The 25,409-nt window shown below is 34.4% G+C and overlaps 1 protein-coding gene across 7 annotated transcripts in view; it reads left to right on the top strand.

Annotated features, from left to right (window-relative positions):
- PCNX1 (pecanex 1) overlaps positions 1–25,409 on the top strand; it is a 173,481-nt gene that overhangs the window by 71,016 nt on the left and 77,056 nt on the right. For 3 of the 7 annotated variants that reach the window (XM_036269327.1, XM_036269486.1, XM_036269573.1), the window contains exons 8-11: positions 4,879–5,063; positions 19,066–19,156; positions 21,577–21,634; positions 23,311–23,528. In XM_036269327.1, coding sequence (XP_036125220.1) covers positions 4,879–5,063; positions 19,066–19,156; positions 21,577–21,634; positions 23,311–23,528 — 552 coding nt within the window. The remainder of the gene's footprint in view (positions 1–4,878; positions 5,064–19,065; positions 19,157–21,576; positions 21,635–23,310; positions 23,529–25,409) is intronic. The other 4 variants (XM_036269405.1, XM_036269713.1, XM_036269651.1 and 1 more) reach the window with 4 other exon arrangements.

The raw sequence follows: 25,409 nt of genomic DNA on the forward strand, positions 1-25,409 counted from the left end.
AGGTAAACCACCTTCCTTGTTAATAATGTTTTTCTTAAGAGTAGTAAAATCCTTATTTATTTTGTATTCCTCTGAGACTTATGACTCGATTATTTTACATTATAATCAGGAACTTCATCTTTCATAGGTCATGTTCCTAATTAATCCTGCAGCAATACATAATTCTGTAAAAAGGAATATAGATTAGTTTAACCAATATTTAAAATATAAAAATGGGAAGGCACCAATTAAAAGAAACATTCGATTGCCCAGCCAGTGTGGCTCAGTGTTTGAGCATCAACCCCCTGCACCAAGAGGTCGCTGGTTTGATTCCTGGTCAGGGCACATGCCCAGGTTGTGGGCCCGATCCCCAGTAGGGGGCATGCAGGAGGCGGCCAGTTAATGTTCTCTCTCATCGATGTTTCTCTCCCTCTCCCTTCCTCTCTCTCTAAAATTAAACAAAAAAGGAAAAAAAATAAAAAAAATTTGATGTAGAAACCTTTTCTGAGCACCTTTGCTTTTTGTGAGCTCTCTTATTTCCTTTCCGCCTCTTTTCCTGTGCTCCCTGAAGTAACCTTTTTTTCTGCTTATGGATTTTGGGTCCAGTACCAAATTGCAGTAAGAGCTCAGCATTTCATTTTTTCTATTTTGTGTTTTCTAATCTCTTCTTTTTGTCCCTTGAATAATACTTGTGATAGGTATCTTCTTTGTTTTCCTACTCACTCCATGTTGATATTTCTAAGTCCTTTCTTTTTTTAACCTTCTCTTTTTGGTCTTTAAAAATGCTTTCTATCTTTGCCACAAAAGAGTCTGCTGGATCCCACTTATCAAACAAATGTAGACAAATTAGTTTTTTTCTCTGCCTGGTGGAATATTAAAGAACTGTATTTTAACTCCACTCAATCATGTAGGATTTCACCATGTTTTTATAGGATTTTAAATACATCACCATTCAAATGAGAATATAATGGGAATCATATTTATAAAGGGCTCACATTCGAATTTTTGGAAAGTAGTCTTCTAGTAGTCAGCATGTCGATTTTGTCATGGTTCCAGGATATTTCAAGTAGGAAGGTTGTGTGTATCTTAAATAGGCTGACCTCATCACGGATGAAATAAGCATTTAGCTGTGAGGATTTAGAAGGAACACCAATTTAATAAAATAATCTTTTTAAATTGCAAAAATATTCAGGTAAAGTATATTGATGTTAATTCTCAGTGTGAGTTACATAATAATCTCATCTTAAAGTAAATATAGCATGATATCTTCATATAAAACTTGAAAAATTTTGTCAAAAAGAAATAGAGTAGGTAGATGTGATAATACTTTAATTACAATTACAGTATGAAAACTAATAAAATCTAACTTATTTTAAACTTTAGTGAATACTTCCAATCATTGACAATCTGAAAAGCAACTGGGTAAAACATGTCTCCAAGGATTGGGAGTGAATCATCAATTTTCTCACAAAGAAAATTTGCATGAATTTTTTATGTTTGTTAGAATATCCTGTTCAGAACTAATTTTAAAAGTATTTTTTTTTCATTAAGTTAGCCTTGTAGGGTAGGTTTTAGTGTAGTCCCTTACTAGTCTTTCCCAGTTACTAGAGATAAAAGCGAAGGCAAAAATTAAAAAATTTTGTGACGGTAACCATTAAGAGTCCATATGTCTATATTTATCAACCTAATTGTGATATATATATATTTTTTTATCTTCACCCGAGGACATTTTTCCATTTTTTGTTCAGGTAGAGTGGGAGGGAGAGAGAGGAACAGAGAGAGAGAGAGAAACATCGATGTGAAAGGAACACATCGAGTGGCTGCCACCCGCACAACCGACCAGGGCCGGGGACAAACTGCAACCGAGGTACGCGCCCTTAGCGGGAACCAAACCCGGGTCTCTCAGGACCGCAGGCCGACGCTCGAACCGCTGAGCCAAACCAGCCAGGGTTAATTGTGATATTTTTGAGAAATGTAGGTAATGGGATGGAATGAAAAGAAATTATTAGTGCACAAGAGACAAAAGGTTTAGTGTAGCCTTAGATTTATTTTTTAAAATACCATAATATTGAAAGGTTTGTAATGAAATAAGTTCATAGCAATAACTGAGAGTCCATGATTACAAATTCCTAGGGATCATTTTGTTGTGCTCAGGAATGGATCCACTAAGTATTGTTTGTGTTCTGTGTTCAAGACCTTAGTGTTCTCTGGAATCTGGAGATTCATAGGAATAAAGTGTCAAACTCTTTGAGTTTACTTTTTAGTTGAGGAGACACATACAAAGATAACTAACAGTTAAGTCAGAATACATCAAATACTAAATAAGTGGTACAGAGGAAGAAAATACTAACTATATTTTTTGTCATTTAAATTGGAGATATTAGTGAGATTGCATGTCAGTGATGCTATTGATAGCCAATAAATAAAGACCTAACTTTCTACCTTTCCTTTTGCTGTGTTGTAAAACAGTTGCTATCTTTTCTCAAACTGGTAGTTTTGATATATAATTGTACCCTGGAAAAGATTAATTCTTGTCAATTATTAGCTTAAGGTAAAGTACAACCCTGCAGGAACAGTTTTCCTAACAATTTCTGCGAAAAATTACAAGCTTTTTGTTGTAGAAGGATTTTGGAAATAAGAATTCAAGGGACGTGAACATTTGATGACTAGCTTTTAATGTTCAAAAACTTGACATTTACAAATAACCACTAGATTTTGGCTAACTTACTTTGTTTATTCTGGGGTGTTCATGTATCACCTGATATTTTGAAAAACCTTTTTGAAGATTAGTGTATTCTCATGTTCACATTAAAATACATCCAACTGCCTTATAGCACCTTTGTTCATTACTTTAAGTGGAAAAAATTGATAGCAAAATTTGTGTAGTACATATTCTATAAAATTCTTTTGTCTTCTGAATCTGATGGGACATAGTACTTGAACTACTTAAATATTTTTTCTGCGGAATTCTCTCCCCTGTGAAATTTGGTCATTTTGGTAAGGTTTGTGGCTAAATTCATACTTCAGATATGTATAGAAGATACAAACATATTTGATTTTATTAGTTCTCAAGATCACTCTTGATTTATGTTTATTGTACAAAAATGCTATGCCAAAGAAGTTATTAAATTAATACTTTTATAGTTACGGCTTAACAAATGCCAGTAAGCATTGACAAGTCAACACTTTGCAGACTTGGTATTTTTGTATGTTGCATACATTCCTATGCTCTACTTAGAGTGTATACTTTTCATTGGCTATAAAAGAAGCCTGGAGTATGAATATTCCAGGTCGTGGTGGTGAATAGAACTTTCTGTGGTGATGGGAATATTCTGTAATCTACACTGTCCAGTATGGTAGACACTATTAACTTCTACCCACTCTGGTACCTTTTAGCTGTGGTAGCCACTAGCCACTTTAAATGACTGTTAAACACCTGAAATATGATTGGTGGGACTGAGGAAATAAAATTTTAGTTATTTTAAGTTATCATATGTGGCTACTGAAACAGGCAGTGTAGTTCCAGACTGTATTCTATTGCCATAAATGTAGACTTAAGCAATATATGCAATATTTTCTACGTAGTTTTTAATTTCAAGGTTGATTCAAGTTATAGCTCTCTTCATAATCTGCTGCAGATGAGTTTATTTTATAGGCATCAGAGAAACCATTGCATTAATTAAAAGGATTAGAGAAAAGTTGATAATCATGCAAACAGTAAACTGAAGGAGACTACCCTAAGTAATATGCTTCTTTATTTTTCCTGAAAGATCTAATGATTTTAGTAACAGAATGCCGTAATGAATTGAACATAACGTAGAGAACGACATATAATAATTATACTCAAAATGTTTACATGAGTTTCATCAGTTTAAATTTGAGTATTATATTATGAATATTAAAATTCAGTGTTTTAAAATAACTAAAAATATAAAATGAATTAATATTTCTTAATTTTAGATAACAATTTTTATAAATAATTTTAATAAATAATAAATGTATAAGCACAAAATACTAAGTATTTTTAGAATGTTATATAATTGAGAAAAGACTGTAATATCCCTTGAGAAATTACTAGTTTCCAAATTATTTCTAAGATTTTTAAAAGTAATGGGTTCTTATTAATAACATCATGATATATGGATTGGGAAGGTACTAACAAAATTTAAGGGAACATAATTATTAACTAACACCTTATATATAAAGTCTGTGGCCTTATTTCAGAAATATATAGGCTTTTCATAGAAAAGACTCTGTATCTTGTATTAATTATACTTCTGGTGTCTCAGTGGTCATTAATTCACTTGGTTGATTTGGTGTTTGTTATTCAGGTTCTCTTGCACTAGTTTGTAATTTTTTTTTTTTTAATTCCAAATTGTCATCTTGGTTGAATTTCATAAAGCTCTTTTGGTTTTCAGGTGCATAGAAATTTTGTGGTTTTATTGTGAATTTGAGATGTTAGAATGTTTGAAAGAACAACTCTAGAATCAGTATTACAAAATTATAAATAAAAGTATGTATTTAAATGAAAAATAGGATTTAATTGGGAACAGCTATAAGCCACATATATTTTATATAGTTGTGGTTCTTCTTTGCTGCTTTCTCTTTCCTTATACTAGAACTTTTTTTGGTTTGAGGTGGAAAAAGTTACAGATCGATTAACTTACATATACATGAAATGTTTACTGTGCTCATCACTATAAATCAGATTTCTAAGGACCAGAAGATTTAAGTCGGTAGTCTAATCTGTATATTATTACAAAGTTTGTTGGTTCTTAGGTTACATTGAAAAGTTTTTTGTTTTTTTTTTAAATCAGTTTTTTCTATATTGACTTCATTCTAGCTGTTGTTTTCTCTTTTCTTCCCTGTAATGTCTCCCCAATCCATGTTTTTTCCTAGCCTTCAAGATGGGCAGCAAGGCCAGCAGTCCACAGCCCAGGTCAAAGTCCAGTCCCGCCCCCCTTCCCAGGCTGCAGTGCTCAGTGCTAGTGCCTCCTTGCTGGTGAGAAATGGGAGTGTCCACTTAGAAGCATCACATGACAATGCATCTGCTGTAGCCGGCAGCAGTTTGCACGATGAACTTGGTATGCAGGCCTTATGTAATCTTGGTGATAGAAACTTTAATGCAGCAGATAATGGGTAACAATGATTGCAGTTCTTTCTTGAGATAGCTTCATTTTGGAACTATGCAGAAGGGCACTTTTGATAGGATTTGCCCTGTGTGTAAGGAACAATTGACTTTTGCTTTTCCCTTTTCTGTTTCTCTCAACTGTTATTCTCTCTTTTGAGCATGTCTGTTATTCATAGGCAGTTAAAACGATTAATAAATGTTCATGCTTTAGTGTTCTCTTATAGCGGTTTGGGTAGTTCTGTTATTCCTTGGCATTTGTACGATGTGGGGAAATGTTGATTTTTTTTTAAGTTATTTTGATTAAGCCTTAATTTTTTAAAATTCTCTGAATGCGCTGCACGAAAGGCAAAATTTCTTTCTAATGGTCTGTTATGATAGAATCTTTCTTTCAGGTATTCTGTATTTCACTTCCATGTTCACCATTTGAAGTAGGACTTATTGTAATTCTAAAGGCAGTACTCTGAGACATTATGGCTCTATACTAATATCAAATAATAACTTTATAAAGTTTTTCTTTTTGTGTTAACACATCTATAAGTATGTTTGTTGTTAAATAGTTAATTCTCAGAGAGGTGGTATAGTTTTAAACCTTAATAATACATATCCACTCGAATACCAGTTTCGTGCCTTACTGGCAGTATTTTATACTATTTAGGTTACTATTTCTCTGTACAATTTCACTTTCTTGTGCTCTGAATATAGCCTAGTAACAATTTAAGTAAATATAATGAAACTCTTGTTATTAAAAAGTACACATTTAAAAGGATTCCATTTGTTCATTGTGATTTTGTTTATCCATATTGTAACTCTTTCGTTTATAAAGGTGATAATCCAGTTGATACTTAGACTAGAAGGATATGTGGCGTAAGGTGTCCAAATTAGGTATAATAAAATTCTAAATGCAGTTTATTTTTTCTTTCCATTTTGTAGTGATATTTATTACAGAGAGATATTAATCAATATTAGATATGCATACTGATGAAAATCATCTTTAGTATATCTTATAGAAGCTTGAAAATGGTTGTCTAAGATATTTATAACATTAGAATGTATAGTGATTTGTATTTTTTATTTCCTTTATTGATTTCAGAAAGAGAGGAAGTGAGAGGGGGAGAGAGATAGAAACATCGATGAGAGAGAACATCGATTGGTCGCCTCCTGCATGACCCCACTTGGAATTTGGCCCACATCCCAGGCATGTGTCCTGACTGGGAATTGAACCAGTGACCTCTTGGTGCATAGGTCAATTCTCAACCACTGAGCCACACTGGCCGGACTGTATGGTGATTTCTAAATAAAATGAGAGGACAACAAACCATTTTAATTTTAGAACACTTTTGCTTCTGAGTTTATAATTTGAAGCAAGAGAACCCATAAAGAGGTTGTTTGAGAGAGAGTAAGGTAGACTTCAATTTAGTTATTTGCTTTGACTTAAAATAATGATACTTTTTTAGTCGCAAGTATATTCAGTTAATAACCTCTTTATTGATTCTTCTCTCGGGTTAACCAAAGTTCCTGTGAACAGAGGACTTATAGGTTTTTGCCTCTAAAATTACAGTCACCATCACCATTCCCACTGGGCTTATGGAAGTAGATTAGCTAAAGTAGAAAGGCTTAGTTAGTTTTGATCCATTTGGATTTTAGACTTTTGTCAAATCAAGCATAAAATGAAACAGTAAATTATTTTCTTCTATGAAACTTAGATTGCTCAAAAAACTTGCTAAGCAAGTTTTAATTGTAAAGTCTCACCCTAAATGCACATGCATGTTATTGAAAATATGTATGTATGGGCCATCTTGACAGTTCTGAAGATAAAAAGGCTTTTCTGATTACAGATAACTTTAGCATCTACTGGTGAATATTCAGGATATTCTCTTGAAATTTGGATTTTATCTTTCATGACAGCTGCCTTCTGGTAGCTAGTTCTTGGCCTGTGGTTAGCTGAATGCTGTCAAATTGAATGCATGGTAATAACACAAGCAGGCAGCGCACAGTGTATATCTGTTCCATAGCACATAAAGTGGGCCAAAAAAGATTCTGAAAATGAACTGTACCTGAACCTAAAGGAATTGGGAGAGACATTGATTTTTATAATATTGTATACTAGAATATTTTTGTTTCATAGTTTAATTTTCTACATGATTTCAGTTAACAATAATAGTAAGATAATTTTGTGTGAATGAATTTGGGTATTATATATGTTAAAGTTAGACAAGATATTCCCTAAATGTAGGGGTATTTATCAAAATTGCCCCTTCCAAATTTAGCTGCTTTAATTGAAAAATTTTAAATGTACAATATTTATGTTTGAAAATGTATATATATACATAATACATTTATGTAAAGTACTCATATACTTATGCTCACTCAAACTTACATATAAACATTTATACGTATGTATGTTTGAATGCATATAAATGTTTGTATATGTGCACATATATGTAATAATTGTGTGTTTACTTTTATTTATTTATTTTTTTTATCCTCACCCGAGGATATTTTTCCATTTTTTGTACAGATAGAGTGGGAGAGAGAGAGAGAGAAAGGGAGAGAGAGAGAGAAACATTGACGTGAAGAGACACATCGAGTGGCTGCCACCTGCACGACCAACCAGGGCCGGGGACAAACTTGCAACCGAAGTACGCGCCCTTAGCGGGAACCGAACCCGGGTCTCTCCGGACCGCAGGCCGACGCTCTAACTGCTGAGCCAAACTGGCCAGGGCTGTGTGTTTACTTTTAAACTGGAATGGCCCTTTTGGATTAAAAGAAACTTATAGTCAGGCATTATTTAATTAAAATTGTAGGTAGTTTTCCTTAACTATTTTCTGTATCTTTACTCTGTGGTGTCATAGTAGATAATCATATTTATTTTCTATACTGAAAATCCTTATTTCTCTGTTGCATTTTGACTGGCATTTCAAGGTTACCAGGTAAAACTGAATTATAAGTGTATAATTTAAAACCTGGTTGGAGAAATTTGGGTGATTTTCTTATTGATAGACTTCATTTCCATGCAAACTTATTTTTAAAAAGGTTCAAATGATGCAAGTGATGGATACTTTTTAAAATTAAGATTTTTGAAAAGGAAATTACTATAAAAGAATTTCTCAAATCAGTATTGCTCTTTAAAAATACACATCTTAGCCCTAGCTGGTTTGGCTCAGTGGTTAAGAGTGTCGGCTTGCGGTCCAGAGACACCCGGGTTCAGTTCCTGCTAAGGGCATGTAACTCGATTGCAGTTTGTCCCCATCCCTGGTTGGGTCATGTGGGTGGCAGCCACTCGATGTGTCCCTTTCATGTCGATGTTTCTCTCTCTCTCTTCCTCTCTCTCCCCCCTGGTCTATCTGAACAAAAAAAGGAAAAATGTCTTCAAGTGAGGATTAAAAAACAAAACAAAACACATCTTAAAGGTTAATTTTCTTCTCATCAGTCTTTTATTGGATTTGTTTATTTGCAGTTGATTTCCCACTATATTCTGAATTAAATTATAGTTTTACTAAATACAACAGGCTGTGCTTAGTGCCCAGATAAGTCACACAAGAGACTCTGAATTCAGGTAACCCTAAAATTTTATTTTATATCTATTAAGCTTTTTCTAGAAAATTTAGTAATCACTTCTCAGTTGTCAGGTGAATCCCAATTCCTGTTTTAAGCTAAAACTAATAAATTCATGCAATGATGAAACATGCTATTGTAGTTGATAGTTAATATTTAACATAATCTCTCAGAGGAAATGTTCCAGATAAGATCAGACAAAACAGAAAAATTTATGTGTGTTCTTTTCTGTGTATGAAATTAGTGGTGGGTCATTGCTTTGAAAAAGTATATACAAAATTACTTTATTTTCATGTAAAAATGCTGTTAAAGATAAGAAAAGGAAACAATGAGTTTTATGTTTATCAAAACATAAATATAAAATAATATCATAGGTTGTGTTCCTTTGATGAAGTAAGACTTTTCTAATTTTAATAATATATTAAAGGTTTAAAAAGTGATAAGTGAATTGGTTCTTCTAAGGTATTCTTTTGTTTCATTACCATACAAGATTTGACAAAGAAGGTATTCTTTGAGATAATCACTTTACTACAGAATTTATTAACTTGAAAATATAGTCAGCTCTAGAAAAAGACTTAAAGAAAATCTGACTGTACTCTGTTGCCCTTTTTATTCAGCAGTTTACAGCAGCTGCATTGCAGAAATGTGATTTGGAGGCTTTAAAATTTCTTACATTATTTGTTTATTTATATTGTTCGCTCTGGCCGGTATGGTTCAGCGGCCGTCAGAGTGTTGGCCTGTGGACCAGAGTCCCGGGTTTGGCTCCTGCTAAGGGCTCGTACCTCGGTTGCAGTTTGTCCCTGGCCCAGGTAGGGGTCGTGTGGGAGGCAACTACTCAATGTGTCTCTCTCACATTGATGTTTCTCTCTCTCTCTCTCCCTCCCTTTCTCCCTCCTCTATCTGAAGATAAATGCAAAAATGTCCTTGGGTGAGGAAATAAATAAATAAATAAATAAATAAATAGTTCACTTTAAAAGGCAGAGACTCAGATGATCTATACTTTAGTGATTTTTATTAGCATTATTCTGGTGTTTTAAAAAGAGTATATGTGTTATGTACTACTTTGTAGCATTTTGGGCTACGTTATAAATATTTTTTCTTATTACTGTAAACACAGTTAAGAGAACTGTAAGGGAACTTAGAGTCTATTTCAGGCCTCTGTGTTGTGGTTGATCATTTTTTATTCATCTAAACAAAAACTTACATTTTGTTGCAGCAACCTTGATCTTATCCCTTATTGTTATTTTTTTATTGCTTATTTATTTTTAAAATTGATTTAGATAGAGAGAAAGAAAGAAAGAAACATCAATGTGAGAGAGAAACATTGATCAATTGCACCCTGTATGCACCCCGACCCGGGATCGAACCTGAAACCTGGGTATGTGCCCTGACTGGGAATCAAACCTGCAACCTTTCAGTGTATGGGATGACACTCCAACTAACTGAGCCACACTAGCCAGGGCTATTGTTATTTTTTAGTAGAAAAACTACTGAATTTTATTTTTTGTTCTGTTTTTCAAGGGAGGGCAACTTAACATATATATAAATGTAAGTAAAATGTTTCTATTGAAATAATAAAAATGCTTTATTATAATCTAAAAGGAAGAAGGGTTAAGGAGGTTGGAGGATATATCCTTTTTACCCTTCCTTTTGATAAAATTAGAATGCACATTTCCCATTCTTATAATGGAAATACAAGTTAAGAAATACTGGAAAATAAAATGAAAATGAAGTCATCTGTAATCTTATCACTTAGAGATATTCACTATTAAATAAAATGAAAATTTTATAATTTTTTTCTTCCTTTTATACTACTCATATGTATATTTTTCTAAAACAGAGTTGGGATTATGCTGTGTGACTTTTGTGCTACTGTATGAGTTTTGTATCCTGATTTATCAAAAGGTGTAATAATGATACCTACTTCATAGGTTTATGGTGAAGATTGTATCTATTAAAATATACAAAGCATCCCTGGCCGGTTTTGCTCTGCTGTTAGAGCATCGGCCTGTGGACCCATGAGTCCTGGGTTTGATTCCAGTCAAGGGCATGTACCTCAGTTGCGGTTATTCCCTAGCCCTGGTCGGAGTTGTGCAGGAGGCAACTAGTCGGTGTGTCTCTCTCACATCGATGTTTTTTTTCTCTCTCTCTCTCTTTCCCTCTCCCTCTCTCTCATTCTCCCACTTTACCTGAAGGTAAATGGAAAAATATCCTCCACTGAGGATTTAAAAAGAAAAAAATATATGCAAAGCAATTAGAACTGTTCATAGTGCCTAGCAATAGTAAGTCAGTTACATAAGTAATTATCACTCTTATTGTAATTAATTATTATTTGTCATAATTTATTTAACTAATAACTAACCCCATTTTTAGTATTCAGGATGGTTCCTGATATTTTCTTTTGTAGTGCACACTCTGCTGAACATCCTTCATATAAACTTTTCTGAACAGCAGTGAGTTTTTCTTTAGGATAATTACATTGAATTGCAATCATCATTCGAGGGGAATAAGCATTGGGCTTTGATGTATACTGTTAATTGCTTTATGGAAAGCTTGTACCAGTTTACACTTTCTCTGAGAGGGTTTGAGAGTGTCTGTTTTATCCCTACAAATATTGTAAATTAAAAATAAACCTAGAGTCCGGCCAGTGTGGCTCAGTGGATTGAGTGTTGCCCCATGGACTGAGAGGTCCTGGTTTGATTCCCGGTCAGGGCACATGCCAGGGTTTCCAGCTCGGTCCCCAGTGGGTGGGTAGGTGGGGGGGTGCATGCTGGAGGCAGTCGATTGATGTATCTCACTGGCATCGATGTTTCTATCTCTTTTCCTCTCTCTCTAAAAAATCAATACAAACATTTAAAATAAAATAAAAAATAAACCTAGATACATTTTATTTTATCTATTCCTCATTCTCTAGATACTGCTCAGAAGTTTTTCTTATATACTGTGGATAGACTACTGGAAGTTTTTTTTAAATTTTGGATGGCGGAACTTTTGCTTTAGGAATTTAACAGAAGACAATAGGGACTGGTTAAGATATCTGATGCATCTCTTGCTAGTCTATGTTGTAAAGAATTCATTGAGCACTAGTTTAAATTATCTGCTTTCTAACATTAACATTGTAAATTAAAGTTGATTACTGTTAAGCATTAGTTGGAATGTTGGTTTAGATTCTTTAATGTAGGAACCCACCCCTCCCCGCCTCAAATCAGTGACTAAAATAAAAAAGAATTTACTTTTCTATCATTATAGTCTAATGGCTGCTGTCCCTAGTTGATGGTTTGGTTCTCACCTTCCCTGGGCCCATGTCACATGCAACTTAAAGCAGGAGAGAGGCTGGGAAATGTCTTTCTAGGTGAACATATGCCCAGCTGAAATTCAGTGTGGGGAAAGTCCTGTTATTAAAAGGAATAAGGAGAGAAAGAATACTGAAGGTCAGTCTCGCCAGTCTGCCACAATAAGACAGTAAACACTGCAATAATATAATGAATAGTCGCCTAGTAAAGTTGAGAGGTTAAAGAAATAAAAGTGGCCTGCTGGTGTGGCTCAGTGATTGAGTGTCAACCCATGCACCAAGAGGTCACCGGTTTGATTCCTGGTCAGGGCACACGCCCAGGTTGTGGGTTCGATCTCCAGTGGGGAGGCATGCAGGAGGCGGCCAGTCGATATTCTCTCTCATCAATATTTCTATTTCTCCTACCTTTCCCTTTCTCTCTCTCTCTCTAAAAGTCAATAAAGAAAAAAAATTTAAAAAAAGAAATGCAAGTGTAGGCACACAGCTCAGTTTTGCTCATAATTTTTAAAATTGAAAATTAAAAATAGTATTGGGACCCTGGCCAGTTTGTCTTAATGGTTAGAGCATTGACCCAAGGACCAAAGAGTCTTGGGTTCTATTTCAGTCAAGGGCATGTACCTTGGTTGCGGTTCAGTCCCCGCCCTGGGTCAGGGTCGTGTGGGAGGCAACCAATCGATGTGTCTCCTTGCATCGATGTTTCTCCCCCCATCCCCCTTCCTCTCACTGTATCTGAAGATAAATGGAAAAATATCCTTGGGTGAGGATTAAAAAAAATAGGATTGGGATATTTTTATCTGTTGAATATGATATTTTTTATCTGTTGAACGATATTTATTGTTGGGAAGGGTCTGGGGACGTAGACAACTAAAAGATTGAATGTTTTTGGAGGGCAATTTAAAAGTATAGACCAAATTTTGCCTTGGCCGGTTTGGCTCAGCAGTTGGAGTGTTGGCCTTGCGGTCCAGGGAGACCCAGGTTCAGTTCCTGCTAAAGGCATGTACCTCGGTTGCAGTTTGTCCCTGGCCCCAGGAGGCAGCCACTCGATATGTCCCTTTCACGTCAATGTTTCTCTCTCTCTCTCTCTTCCTCTCTTTCCCTCCCACTCTACCTGAACAAAAATGTAAAAATGTCCCTGGGTGAGGGTGAGGATTAAAAAAAAATATATAGACCAAATTTTGATCCATAAATTTTATAAGCATGCAAAGATATATGTACATGGATATTCATTGTAATTTCGCAAACTTTAAATAACCTAAATGTTTGTTTAGAGAACCCTGAAAGAAATGATAGTACATCAACATAGTGTAATATTCAGAACTTGATACATCTGTATTATTGACATGAATAGCTAAGCTATTTCATAAGCAAAAGAAGTAAATTTTAGAAAGTGTATATATTTGTCTTGGATCAAAATGTGTTTTAAACTTGTTTGGAAGAACACAGATAACTGCTCTTTGCAGTGGCTGTTCCTGGGGAGTGTCGAACTTTCTTCATTTATATACTACTTTTGAATCTTCGGATGTAGTATTTTTTTTAATGAAACACAAAAACAAAACAACAAATATCACTCACTCTCCAAAAATCTTGATTGTTATCTTGTGGAAATTTCACTGATTACATGCTATCTTACACTCACCCATTTGCTTCTGTTCTTACCTGACCAGTCTTTTTTTCTTTGTTTTTAAATCAATTTTATTGATACATTATTTAGGTATGATAAATTGCATCCATTTAACATGTACAATTTGATGAGTTTTGACAGATGTGCATACCTGTGAAATACCACAATCAAGATACAGAGCATTTCCATTATCTTCAAAAAATTCTTTCTGTGCTTGTTGCCGCTCATCCCTCCTACACCTCTGGCCTAAGGCAGCCGCCGTGTACTTTATGTCATTATGGTTTTTCCTCTCCAAGAAGTTCATATAAATACAATTATACAATTTGTGGCCTTTGTATTTGGTTTCAGCTTCACAGGATACTTTTGAGAGTCATCATGATGTTGCATGTGTTCTAGTTCCTTGTTGTTGCTGAGTATTATTCCATTGTGTGAGCATACTGTATATTGTGTATCCATTCATCTGTTAATAGATGTTTGCATTGTTTCCAGTTTTTGGCTATTGTGAATAAAACTTCTAAACTTTTAGCAAAAGTGGTTTTACATACGTACCAGCAATGTGTGCAAATTCCCATTGATACTATTCTTGCTGACATTTGCTATTATCAGCCTTTTAAGTTTTAGCCCTTAATGGATGTATAATGGTATCTCATTGTGGTTTAAATTTACACTTCACTTATGACTAAGGATGATGAGCATCTTTTGATGTGCTTATTGGCTATGCATAAATCTTCTTTTGTGAATTGCATCCAGATCATTTACTCACTTTTAAAACTGGGTTGTTTGTCTTATCACTGAGGTGTAAGAGTTCTTTTAATATTGTAGATACAACTAATTTGTAAGATACAAATTATAAATGTTTTCTCCCATTCTGTGGCTTGCCTTTTTTGTTTATTTATCAGTTATGATGGCACCCATATCATTGTTATGGATTATTTAACCAAGATAAAATGTGAGCAGAAGATGAAATCATAGCAGAATATGAACTTGTACCTTCACTTTTGGATGGTCTTTTGATCTGAGGATTAGACAATGAGAGTGAAGACTTAACAGTGAAGTGAAGTGTCTCCTGTTAGGTCAGAAATAAAGAACAATGGCCATGTCAGTAAATATATCAGGAAGTAAATCTTACATTGTTGCCAAGCAGTAGATGTACTGTCTTTCCTTACCAGTCCTCAAAAGCTCTCTTCTGTACAACTTCTTTGTTCTTGTACTTGCCCTTTCCTTATTCTGTTTTAAAGAGTGAGCACAGTGTTGCACATTCCAGGAAGAGAAGAGCTGGTTCTCAGTATTGAACCTTTCAATTAACAGTAGCATAAGTGACTTGATTTCCATTGCAGCACTAGAGTTAAAGCAGTTTTATAAGCCTGAGACTTTAGTCTAGGACAGGGGTTGGCAAGCTACAGCTTTAGGGCCAAATCCAGCTTGATGCTTGTTTTGAAAATAAAATAAGTAACACAAGTATATATTTATGTTATGTCTTTACTGTGGCTGCTTTCGTGCTGCAGTGGCAGACTCAGTTGTTCCAGTAGAGACCATCTGCCCACAAAGCCTAGATATTCATTTGGCCTTTCACAGGACATTTCCTGCGTTCTCATCTAGGGAGAAAGTCCTTTAACCTATAAGCAGCAATAAAATGAGTCATTTCTGTCAGAGTGAAAACTCCTGTTTCCTCAGAGACTCATAGTCACCACTCATGATAATAAGAGGAACGCTGTGCAAGAATTTGGAACGAATTTTAAAGGCCTTCTCTCAAAAGTATAATAATATATTCAGTACTTACCACCATTCAGAAATAAGTACTTTTTGTAGAGTACATAAGTTAGTCATATAGATAGTTGTATGTGGTCCTTTAACAGCCTTCTAAAAAACACTTTATAAATTGACTCCCTTGTATCTCTTTTTTCTCATCACCCTATCTGTCCTAAGAATAATACTAGGAAAGTGCAGCCAGTTAAGACAGTGTGTCAAGATTAGGTTTGGAGGACGCAGATTGAACAGATGGTCTGCCTAGTACCCATCTCCTTCTAGGGTACATAGGTAAAATCAGTGACAACAAGAGCCAAATAGTTGGGTTTTCATGGGCTAGCACTAGTCTTACAGTCTTGACACATTTAACTTTGTGTCATGTGGTGAGGATTTTTATTGATAGGACAAGTTAGAGAATCCCATTCGTTCCTCATGTTTTTTTTAATCAGTTTTTTGCTGGTGTTTATTTGAATTTGTCTGTTGTACCGTTTATGCCTTCAGGTACATGCTTCAAGTGTCCTTGTTTCTTAAGTCAGTATCCAGTTTTACTTACTACCTTTCTGTTGATCATCATTTATAAATTGACCTATGGTAGAAATTCTCCTACCTCAAAAAAATGGTTTTGTATAATTTAATTTAATTTTTATAGACAATAGTAGTTATTGAATATTCAAAACTAAGAAATACCAGATACCTTAATTTTTTAATCTCTGGAGATGCTGTGTCATAGCCAGTATCATTAAGTTTGAGATTTTAGCCTCCATCTTGTTTATTTTGTCAGAAATTTATTTATGTATTTATTTAAATTGTGACAGAGCCATTCTATTAGATATAATTAACTGTGACCTGGGAGTTGAATTATGGTAAGATGACAGTTTATAATCATAAATCATGTGAAGAGGACATATTACATTGATGTTCTACTTTCCAATTCATGATTATTAGAAATAATATTTAAATTGAAGAATGATGTTAAGATAAGGTTATTAATAAGGTCCCTTTTTCTTTGGATCCAAAGGTTAACTATGATCATTGTTTTAATCTCAAATGAGATATATGTGAATTTGTTGTGCATGCTAAGAAGATTTGGACAAATTTAAGATATTCTGCATCTTTATAAATTGAAGCAATATATACTTATTTCTGTTCTGGTTATTTTTGAAAATGCCTTTAAATTATCATATTAATACATTAAAATGTTACTATGTTTTTGCTGAGGCCTTAAGCTAAATATTTTTAGTGTAATTTTTTTTCTCTGAGTTGCTTATCTTCTGAATAAAACTTGTTACTTCTGAAGTGCTCTCAGTTGCCCAGCCAAAGATATAAGGGGACATAGACTCTGTTCTTTCTGTGGAGTAAACTTGGGAACACACCATGAAGCCTTAATAGGATAGTTTGTTCTGACATGTGCCATGTATATTTTTAGGAACCTGAACATGTTTTTAAAGTTAGTAGGCAGACAAAAGCTTCTTAGGAAAAAAATAAAAGTATTATTGAAGTTGTGCACATTTGTTAAAATTATAGCTGCTCTTTTCTTAGACATGTTTTATGCTTCTGTTTAAATTTCTGAGTTATTATTTAGTCACTGGTTTGATGAAAGCATTCAGAGTTGTAGATTTATGTAATAATAAAACTGCTCAATTGTCCAATTTTTTTTTTTCTAAAAAGCTTTTTGGGGGACATGCTTTATTTTTATGTTTGTATTTATTTAAAATACAACTATTTCTGTAGAAGTTTTATATTAGCCATCTATACATAAAAGACAGTTGTATAGTGACATAATATTCTTTTACTTTTCCACTTGAAATTTACAAAGAGTAATATCTTTAGTTGATTTTAGTTGCATATAAATATTCATTGTCCAAAGAACAGGACTTAAGTTACTGTAAATCTCATGGAATACTTAAACATCATAATATACTTTAATAATATAAATACTACTGAGTAGAAAATTAACTTATTTCTAAAATGCACACAAATTATCTGATATAAATATATTTATGTATCCGTTCTTATTGGATTTCTCATTCAGTAGTTTACTGTGAATAGTAGTTCAGCTATTTAATATGGATTTATAATTCTTCTGTATTTATACAGTCTATAATTTTGATAAGGTATTTTTTTGTTAATGTAAGTTAATTATAGTAGCATACCAATCTTTGATTATCCACGATGAGTAAGGAAAGAGCAGAGCATAAAAAACTGCAATTTAAAAATAATTTTTAAATCTCAGTCAAGTCAGTATTTTTGTTCAATTTTTTTTCTTCACTAACAATGTCTGCATCTCACCAAACCACTTCAAAAAAATTTATCAGTAATACATGTAAGAAGTAGCCAAGTTGACAGCTTGTATAATTTTATTTTTGTTTATTACTCTGATTTTCTGTTAGAGGTGCTAAGAGTGAATGACTCATGCCTAACAGCAGTTTTAGATAATCCGCATGTTGAATAATTCTTCCTTGAAAAACAGCAAATGAACTGGGCATTTTCCAGAATGCTTTTTTTCTTATTGCAGGAGTATATTATTCTGACAAAAAATTGCTACTACAGAAAACACTATAATAAAATGTTTGTATGTTTTGTCTGATCCTTAGAAAGTACTCAAATAATCCTATTAAATACTTTTTTTCCCCCTGATTCTAGTTCTTTTAAATAATGAAGTAATTGTTGAAATGTTCTGCAAATTCTTAAATTATGGAGGTCTTTTATTGTAATTTTTCAAGGATTTCACTTAAATAAAAATCCTTATTGTATGCTATTTTCTTTGTAGTCATGGAGGAGAAATCTGCCATGAAGGTGAAATTGCCCTTTAAGGCTCTTCCTATTCACAGCCTCAGTAATTCCAGCTAGTACACAAAAACCTCATAAATCTTCAAAAAAAACCTGCATGGTTTTAAAGATGTGTACCTCTTCTAATTGCCCAACTGGAAATTTCTATTCATTCATTTATGCTCCCTAACTCAGCATTGATAAGGACTACCATAGATTGTCAAGGAAGAGAATGAATTTCAGACAGTATTCAGATTTTTAAAATTCCATTACCAGAAATAATACTATCTTATAAAGTTCATTTTAAGAGATTCTTAACCTGTATTTCTTTGCAACCAACATAATTTCTGAACCTTTTATCAGTTTAGTAGTGATATTTGGCTACAGCAAATGGTGTTCCTAAATTTTTTCATATGACTAGTAATGTTCATTAAATACTGTAATTTAGTTACCAGCATTATTATACTTTATCCTTATATCCATTTTGACAGTCTTCATTTTTTCTAAAAACATACCAAACAAACACAACTCTGAAGGTAATCACACAAATTTGTTGTTTTGCAGTTTGAGCTATCTAAAATCTTTTTTTTTTGAGCTGTCTAAAATCTTAAGCAGCTTTCCAAACGGCCACACTACTTGCATATAGTCATGTGGCTTTCAAACGACATTACATTTATTTATGTGATTACTTGAGAATGTTCTGGGAGGAGAAAAGAGGAGACTGGTATTGCAAAGCTGACTTCAGACCCTTACTTTGAATACCTGATTATGTATGTTGACATTTTGCCCCACTGTTTAGCATTCCTTTTTCCATTCATGTGCTGAATTACATGCCAATTATTTCTTTTAAAATATATTGGAAAAAGTTTATAGTACATTTTCTTAAATTGTAACAAGTTTAAAATTTAGTGTTTCTTGAAGGAAAATTCTGATTATTCTAATGACTTTTTTAAAAAATCATTTATTTGCTAGGTAAGTTCTCTTCTACGCTTTATGAGACTGGTGGCTGTGATATGTCACTTGTGAATTTTGAACCAGCAGCAAGAAGAGCATCCAATATCTGGTATGTGTGAGATCATTTTAGGAGAATGTGTGTACTTGCATATATTTGGTCTGTTCAAAGTTTTTAAGCCTTTATATATAAATGTTGTTTGAAAAACATTTATTTATATTGGCTTAAATAATTTTTCATAGTGTATCTGTCTCTAGAAAGTTAAAGTAGAATTTGTGCTATGGAAAAAAGAAAGCATTGTTCTTCAAACACAAGGCTATTCTGTGTTTTTAAAAATTAAATAAACATTTTCTGTTGATCTTATAATGGGACAGTAGTTTGCACAGTTGAAAATTTAACTGTAGATTTCTTGATAAATATGTGATGTAAAATATTTACACAACTAAGTTCAGGCCCATCAGTCCTCTTTTTCTTGTGTGTAATTTAAAATTTTAATTTCCTCGTAAGGATTTGGTCAAATATCTTATGATCAGTTTTCATTTTGTTTTAAAATTTGTGTACCAGCTATAAGAAGAAGGAATTTCTTAAATTATGGATCATATGTTACATTTAGTTTCTTTCTTCACCTTCCCTTAGGAAGGAATTATATAAGATAACAATGAAGTTAAAAATACAAATAAGAAATAGAAATCTTGATCATATGACATAATTATTGTTTAGAATGTGTTAAAATTTTTTGTAAAATTTTAATCTTGTTCATCTGTGCAAGTTGCTTTGAAATCCATTATTGATTGATTAATTCAGTTTTCATTAGGGTCATTTGCTTCTTGTAGGATTTCCATTTACTAATAGACACACCTATTTATTTATTATTTATTATTTTAAATTTATTATTATTTATTATTATATATTTTTAATTTATTTTTTTAAAAGATATTTTTCCATTTATCTTCAGATAGAGTGGAAGAGAGAGAGAGAAAGAGAAACATTGATGTGAGAGAGACACATCCACTGGTTGCCTCCCGCAGGACCCCAACCTGATCTGGGACTGAACCGCAACCGAGTTACGTGCCTTTGACTGCAATCCAACCCGTGACTCTTTGGTCTGCCAGCCCACGCTCTAACCTCTGAGCCGACTAGCCAGGGCTGGATACACCTATTTAAATGTTGCACATCTATGGACAATTCACTTAGTTTTTTTAAGTTTTGAGGTGTTATTTAAAGCAATAGGATCACCCTGGCCAGTTTTGCTCAGTTGTTAGAGCTTCGACCCTGAACCAGAGAGACCTGCGGGTTCGGTTCCCACTACCTAGGTTGCACTTTGTCCCTGGCCCCGGTTGGGGTCAGATGGGTGGCAGCCAGTCAGTGTGTCTCTCTTACATCTATGTTTTTCTCTTTCTCTTCTTCCTTCCCTCCCTCCTGCTCTATCTATGAAGATAAATGCAAAAATGTCCTTGGGTGAGGATAAAAATTAAAATAAAGCAATAGGATCTTGCAGTCATGTAGATGAAAAGTCACTTATCTACTGAAAAGAGAACATTTAGAAAACTATACCCTTTAAGCTCCTTTAGTCCAGTTAATAATTCATGTCAAATTGGCCCTAACTGGTTTGGCTCAGCGGTTAGAGCATTGGCCCTCTGACAAAAGAGTCGCAGGTTTGATCCCCAGCCCTGTTTGGGGCTGTGCGGGAGGCAGCCAGTCGACGTGTCTCTCCCTCCCTCCTACTCTATCTGAAAAAAAGTCAATGGAAAAATATCCTCAGGTGAGGATTAAAAAAAAATTTAAATTGGTATGTTAGATGTTTTGGTAGCAGTAGAAACAATAGGAGAATGGAACAAGGGGAACAATTATGTTTAATTAAGACAAAAACAATTTCTTACACCATAAATTGGTAAGGTCTCAAGTTTTGAAATCTAACCTTGACTGAACTGTGGAGACTGAATTGTCCTGTTCTAGGCTATTTTAGCTAAATTCATTGTGATTCCAGGCAATATGTTAATTGTTTTCTTAAGCACTTTTCCCAAGAACCTTGTGATAAAAGTACTACTATCCTGTGTTACCGATGAGGAAAACTGAAGTATAAAAAGTTGGGTAACATATCCAAGGTCTCGTTCAGTTCATGAAGAGATTTGAGTGTAGATACTCTGACTCAGAGGCCATGTTCTTTTTTTTTGTTTAAATATGTTTTCATTGTTTTTTTTTAGAGAGGAAAGAAGAGAGAGAGACATCGATGTGAGAGAGAAACATCGATCAGCTGTCTCCTCCACACCTCCTTCTGGGGATAAGCCCTCAACCCAGACGTGTACCCTGACTGGGAATCGAACCAGGACCTCTCAGTCCACTGAGTCACACTGGCTGGGCAGAGGCTATGTTCTTAATCACAGCTCTAGAAAAATGATATTTTGCATTTTGAAGTTGACATAGAAAAGTAAAGACATTGTAAATATCATCTAGTTGTAAAAGGATTTATTTATTTTTCCTATTACCTGGCAAGTTGTTTATTCCCTAAAGTCTTTTTCATTTTATTTTAGTGACACAGATTCTCATGTATCCAGTTCTACCTCAGTTCGATTTTACCCACATGATGTGGTAGGTTTTCCTTTATTTTTATAAAACGATGTGTTTTTAGATTAAGTTGCTACACAAATCAGAAAAATGAATTTTGTTGAAAAATATGGCAAAATACGTTTGCTGTCCCATAGTGAATCTCTTCTTTGGTAGTCCTTTGTTAAACAAACATGGACACCGTGAAGTTTAGTTAGCTATATATGATCACTTCCTTTACTCACCACCGTCATAATCTGGTGGTGCCATTTTTTATTGTTTTATTTTAAAATTTTATTTTGAATATTATGATTTTAATGCAGTTATTTATTGGTTAACTATTAGTTATTTATATACCAGTGTGTATGTTTTGGAAGCTTAGTGATGACATCATTGTATAAAAAATATGCCACTTAAAACACAGTGAGGATATTGTAAAAAGATAACACTGCCTTTGCCATCAAGATGTATATATTGAAGTTGGGAAAAACAAAATGGATGAAATCCTTATAAATAACACGTAGGAGATCGAGCTAGATAAATGTAGTGCCAAAGGGATTAATTATTAGCAGCTTCCTGGAGATAAAGAGTTGTGAACAGGGTTTTAAGACCATAGGTTAAGTTGGCCATAGAGCAAAGTGTTTCAACTAGTGGACATTTCGCAATGCCTGGAAATACTTTGCTTGTCCCCACGGGGGGAATGCTACTGGTATCTAGTGGATAAAAGCCACAGATGCTGTTAAACATCCTGCAGTGGACGGCACAACCCCCACAACATAGAATTATCTGGCTAACAGTTCCTGTAGTGTCAGGATTGAGAAACCCTGGCATAGAGCATAAGAAGAAAAGTGTTTGGGGAAATCTTTGTGAATGCTGAGAGATACTGGCTATGTTATATATAGAAAGCAGATTTTCTTGGCTGTAGCCACGTATGTGTTTGAAAAGAAAAACTTTCCCTGTTTGTGTTTTTTTGTTTTTGTTTTTGTTTTGTTTTTTTGCTGTAGTGTATTTTTGGAAGCTCCGTAGGAAGTAGGAATGGGAAAAATGGTCACTGTTTTCTGCTGTTAAATGTATGGGAGCCTTGAGATAGCAAAGGGCTGGCTGGTGCTGTGCTAGATTCAGTGAACGTTTGATACTTTCAGAAGAAGGGGAAACTTGTAAATTGTTGAATGGATGATTCAAAGCTAAAAGAAATGTAATGTGGCAATTTGCTATAAAGCCTCAGTTGAGCAGCCTGCCAAAGCAAAAAGGTGTTGGGGGTGGGGAGGTGTAGGAGGGACTTGTAGGCAATTATAACAGTGATAAGAGACTGTAGTAATGAGAGTTAAAAGCATTGAATCCAGAGCAGGGGAGCCTAGATTTACATGGTAATGAGGTTCTGGTTAATGAGAAAAGGCCATAAATGTGACAGAGAGAAGGGACACCACCAATGATTCACTGTAAGTGATTTTAATGGATTTACTAGCTAAACAATCATAAAATGTTAAGATTTCAAACACTTTTCCTAATAAAACCTTTCCAAAAGGCCTATTGATTAATTTGTTTTATTTCCTTACTACTTATTGCCACCTTCTGTAGTTTCCGATGGTCATAAAATATTCATGAGTGGACTAGTATAGAAAATTAAGGAGGCTTAAATCTTCTCTAAGCTAATTGAGTAACCCTTGAATGAAGACTTGATTAAAGATATTTTAAGCCTTTCAACGCTGACTTTCTTTTAGCTCTCTCTCCCGCAGATTCGACTGAACAGACTATTGACCATAGATACAGATTTGTTGGAGCAACAAGACATTGATCTAAGCCCAGACCTGGCAGCTACTTATGGTCCAACAGAAGATGCTGCCCAAAAGGTTAAACACTATTATCGTTTTTGGATCCTGCCCCAGCTATGGATTGGCATTAACTTTGACAGACTCACACTTTTGGCCCTGTTTGATAGGTGAGAATATAGTATGATATTGAAGATGTGTGCAGATTTTATTTTTAAATCGAAATGTCCCTAATAACTCAATGAGATATTTACTTGGTTACCACGTTGGGAATGTTTTCTATTTTAGTCCTTTTGAGATGAAATTTAAGTTAATAGGGTATCCAACGTTGACTCTCTTGAGTTCATTAAAAACTTTTTGTGGCAATTTTAATATGTATATACAATAAAAGTTCTTTTTATTGTCAGTAAGAATCATGCAACTATACTTAAAACTTAGAAAAAATGACGTGTTAATGATTATCAGGTTATAGGTAACATGACCTTAAATATAAAAGGCATAGGGGAAACTTCTGTTTGTTATTTCTTAGCACTAATCTTACAGTAAACAATATTAGTCTATTATAAATTGGTGACTAATTGCTGCTTCTAGTCAACATGGAGTAACAAGGACTGGCTTTATCCTCCTACCTGAAACAGTGTAAAACAGACAAAATGCATGAAACAATGGTTTTTAAGACATTGGAGATGAGACAACAAAAGATAATGATTCCTGAGAGATGGGAAACAAATTATGTGAGCCATACAGTTGCCCCAGCTTACTGCCTTAAGAGAGTTCCCAGGCTGTGATGCAGGGTGGAGGTACTCAAGTAGCGTCTAGCAGACTTTCTGAGTTAGAGATGGAGGTAGGAGTCCATAGGACGATATCAGAGAAAGGATTTCTGCCCAGAGAGAGCCCCAGATCTGCAGTGGGTCTCCTCGACTATTCAGCAGGGTATTGCTAAGTGAATGTATGTGAAGAAACCACCCGAGGCCAGGGAAAGCACCATGTGAAAGAAACAGAGGAGCAGTGCCTAGCACTCTCACAGGGCCAGGAATGGTGCCCGTTCCTACCAGCCATATGGAAGAAACTCACAATTCCTATTTCATGGTGCATTGTGTAGCATACTCAGGAAGTCTTGCCTTAGAAGTGGGGAATAATTAGTCCTCGCATGAACACTGCTCCACAGCCACATATTAAAGCATAAAAGTAAGACTTGAAAGGATCAAACTGTTCTCAAGTAGCAAAACAAAGCTCAAGAAGATTTATAGAAATCTAGGAGTTCTCATACCCGGTAAGTTAAGATTCACTATGTCTGGTGTCCAAAGTTTTTCAACCATGCAAAGAAAGAATAAAACATGATTTATAATGAAGGAAGTAATGAATCAGTTGAAACCAACCTGTAGCTGTCACAGGTATTAGAATTAGCAGTGAAGGACATATGTTAAAAAAGTTAGGTAGAGACATGGAATATATTTTTTAAAAGACCCAGACTAAATTTATAGAGATGAAAACTAAAATGTCTGAAGTGAAAAATACAATGGATGCTAGAACTATTAGATTTCCATATGCAAAAAAATAAAGAACTTGTGTACTTACCTTGCACCATATTACAAGAACTAATTCACAATGGATCATAGGCCTAAATGTAAAATCTAAAACAATAAAATTTCTGGAAAATATTTGTGACCTTGGATTAGGCAAAATTTCTTAGATGTAACATTAAAAATAAGATTAATAAAAGAACAAATTGTGCCCCGGCCGGTTTGGCTCAGCGGTTAGAGCGTCGGCCTGCGGTCCTGAGAGACCCGGGTTCGATTCCCGCTAAGGGCGCGTATCTCGGTTGCAGTTTGTCCCCAGCCCTGGTCGGTCGTGCGGGTGGCAGCCACTCGATGTGTTCCTTTCACATCGATGTTTCTCTCTCTCTCTGTTCCTCTCTCTCCCTCCCACTCTACCTGAACAAAAAATGGAAAAATGTCCTCGTGTGAGGATAAAAAAAAAAAAGAACAAATTGATAAATTGGATTTATCAAAATAAAAAACTAAAGAAAGCCAAAGGAGAGCACAAGGTCA

This window comes from Molossus molossus, unplaced genomic scaffold, assembly GCF_014108415.1.
Source record: "Molossus molossus isolate mMolMol1 unplaced genomic scaffold, mMolMol1.p scaffold_m16_p_1, whole genome shotgun sequence".
In the NCBI taxonomy this organism is placed as follows: Eukaryota; Metazoa; Chordata; class Mammalia; order Chiroptera; family Molossidae; genus Molossus; species Molossus molossus.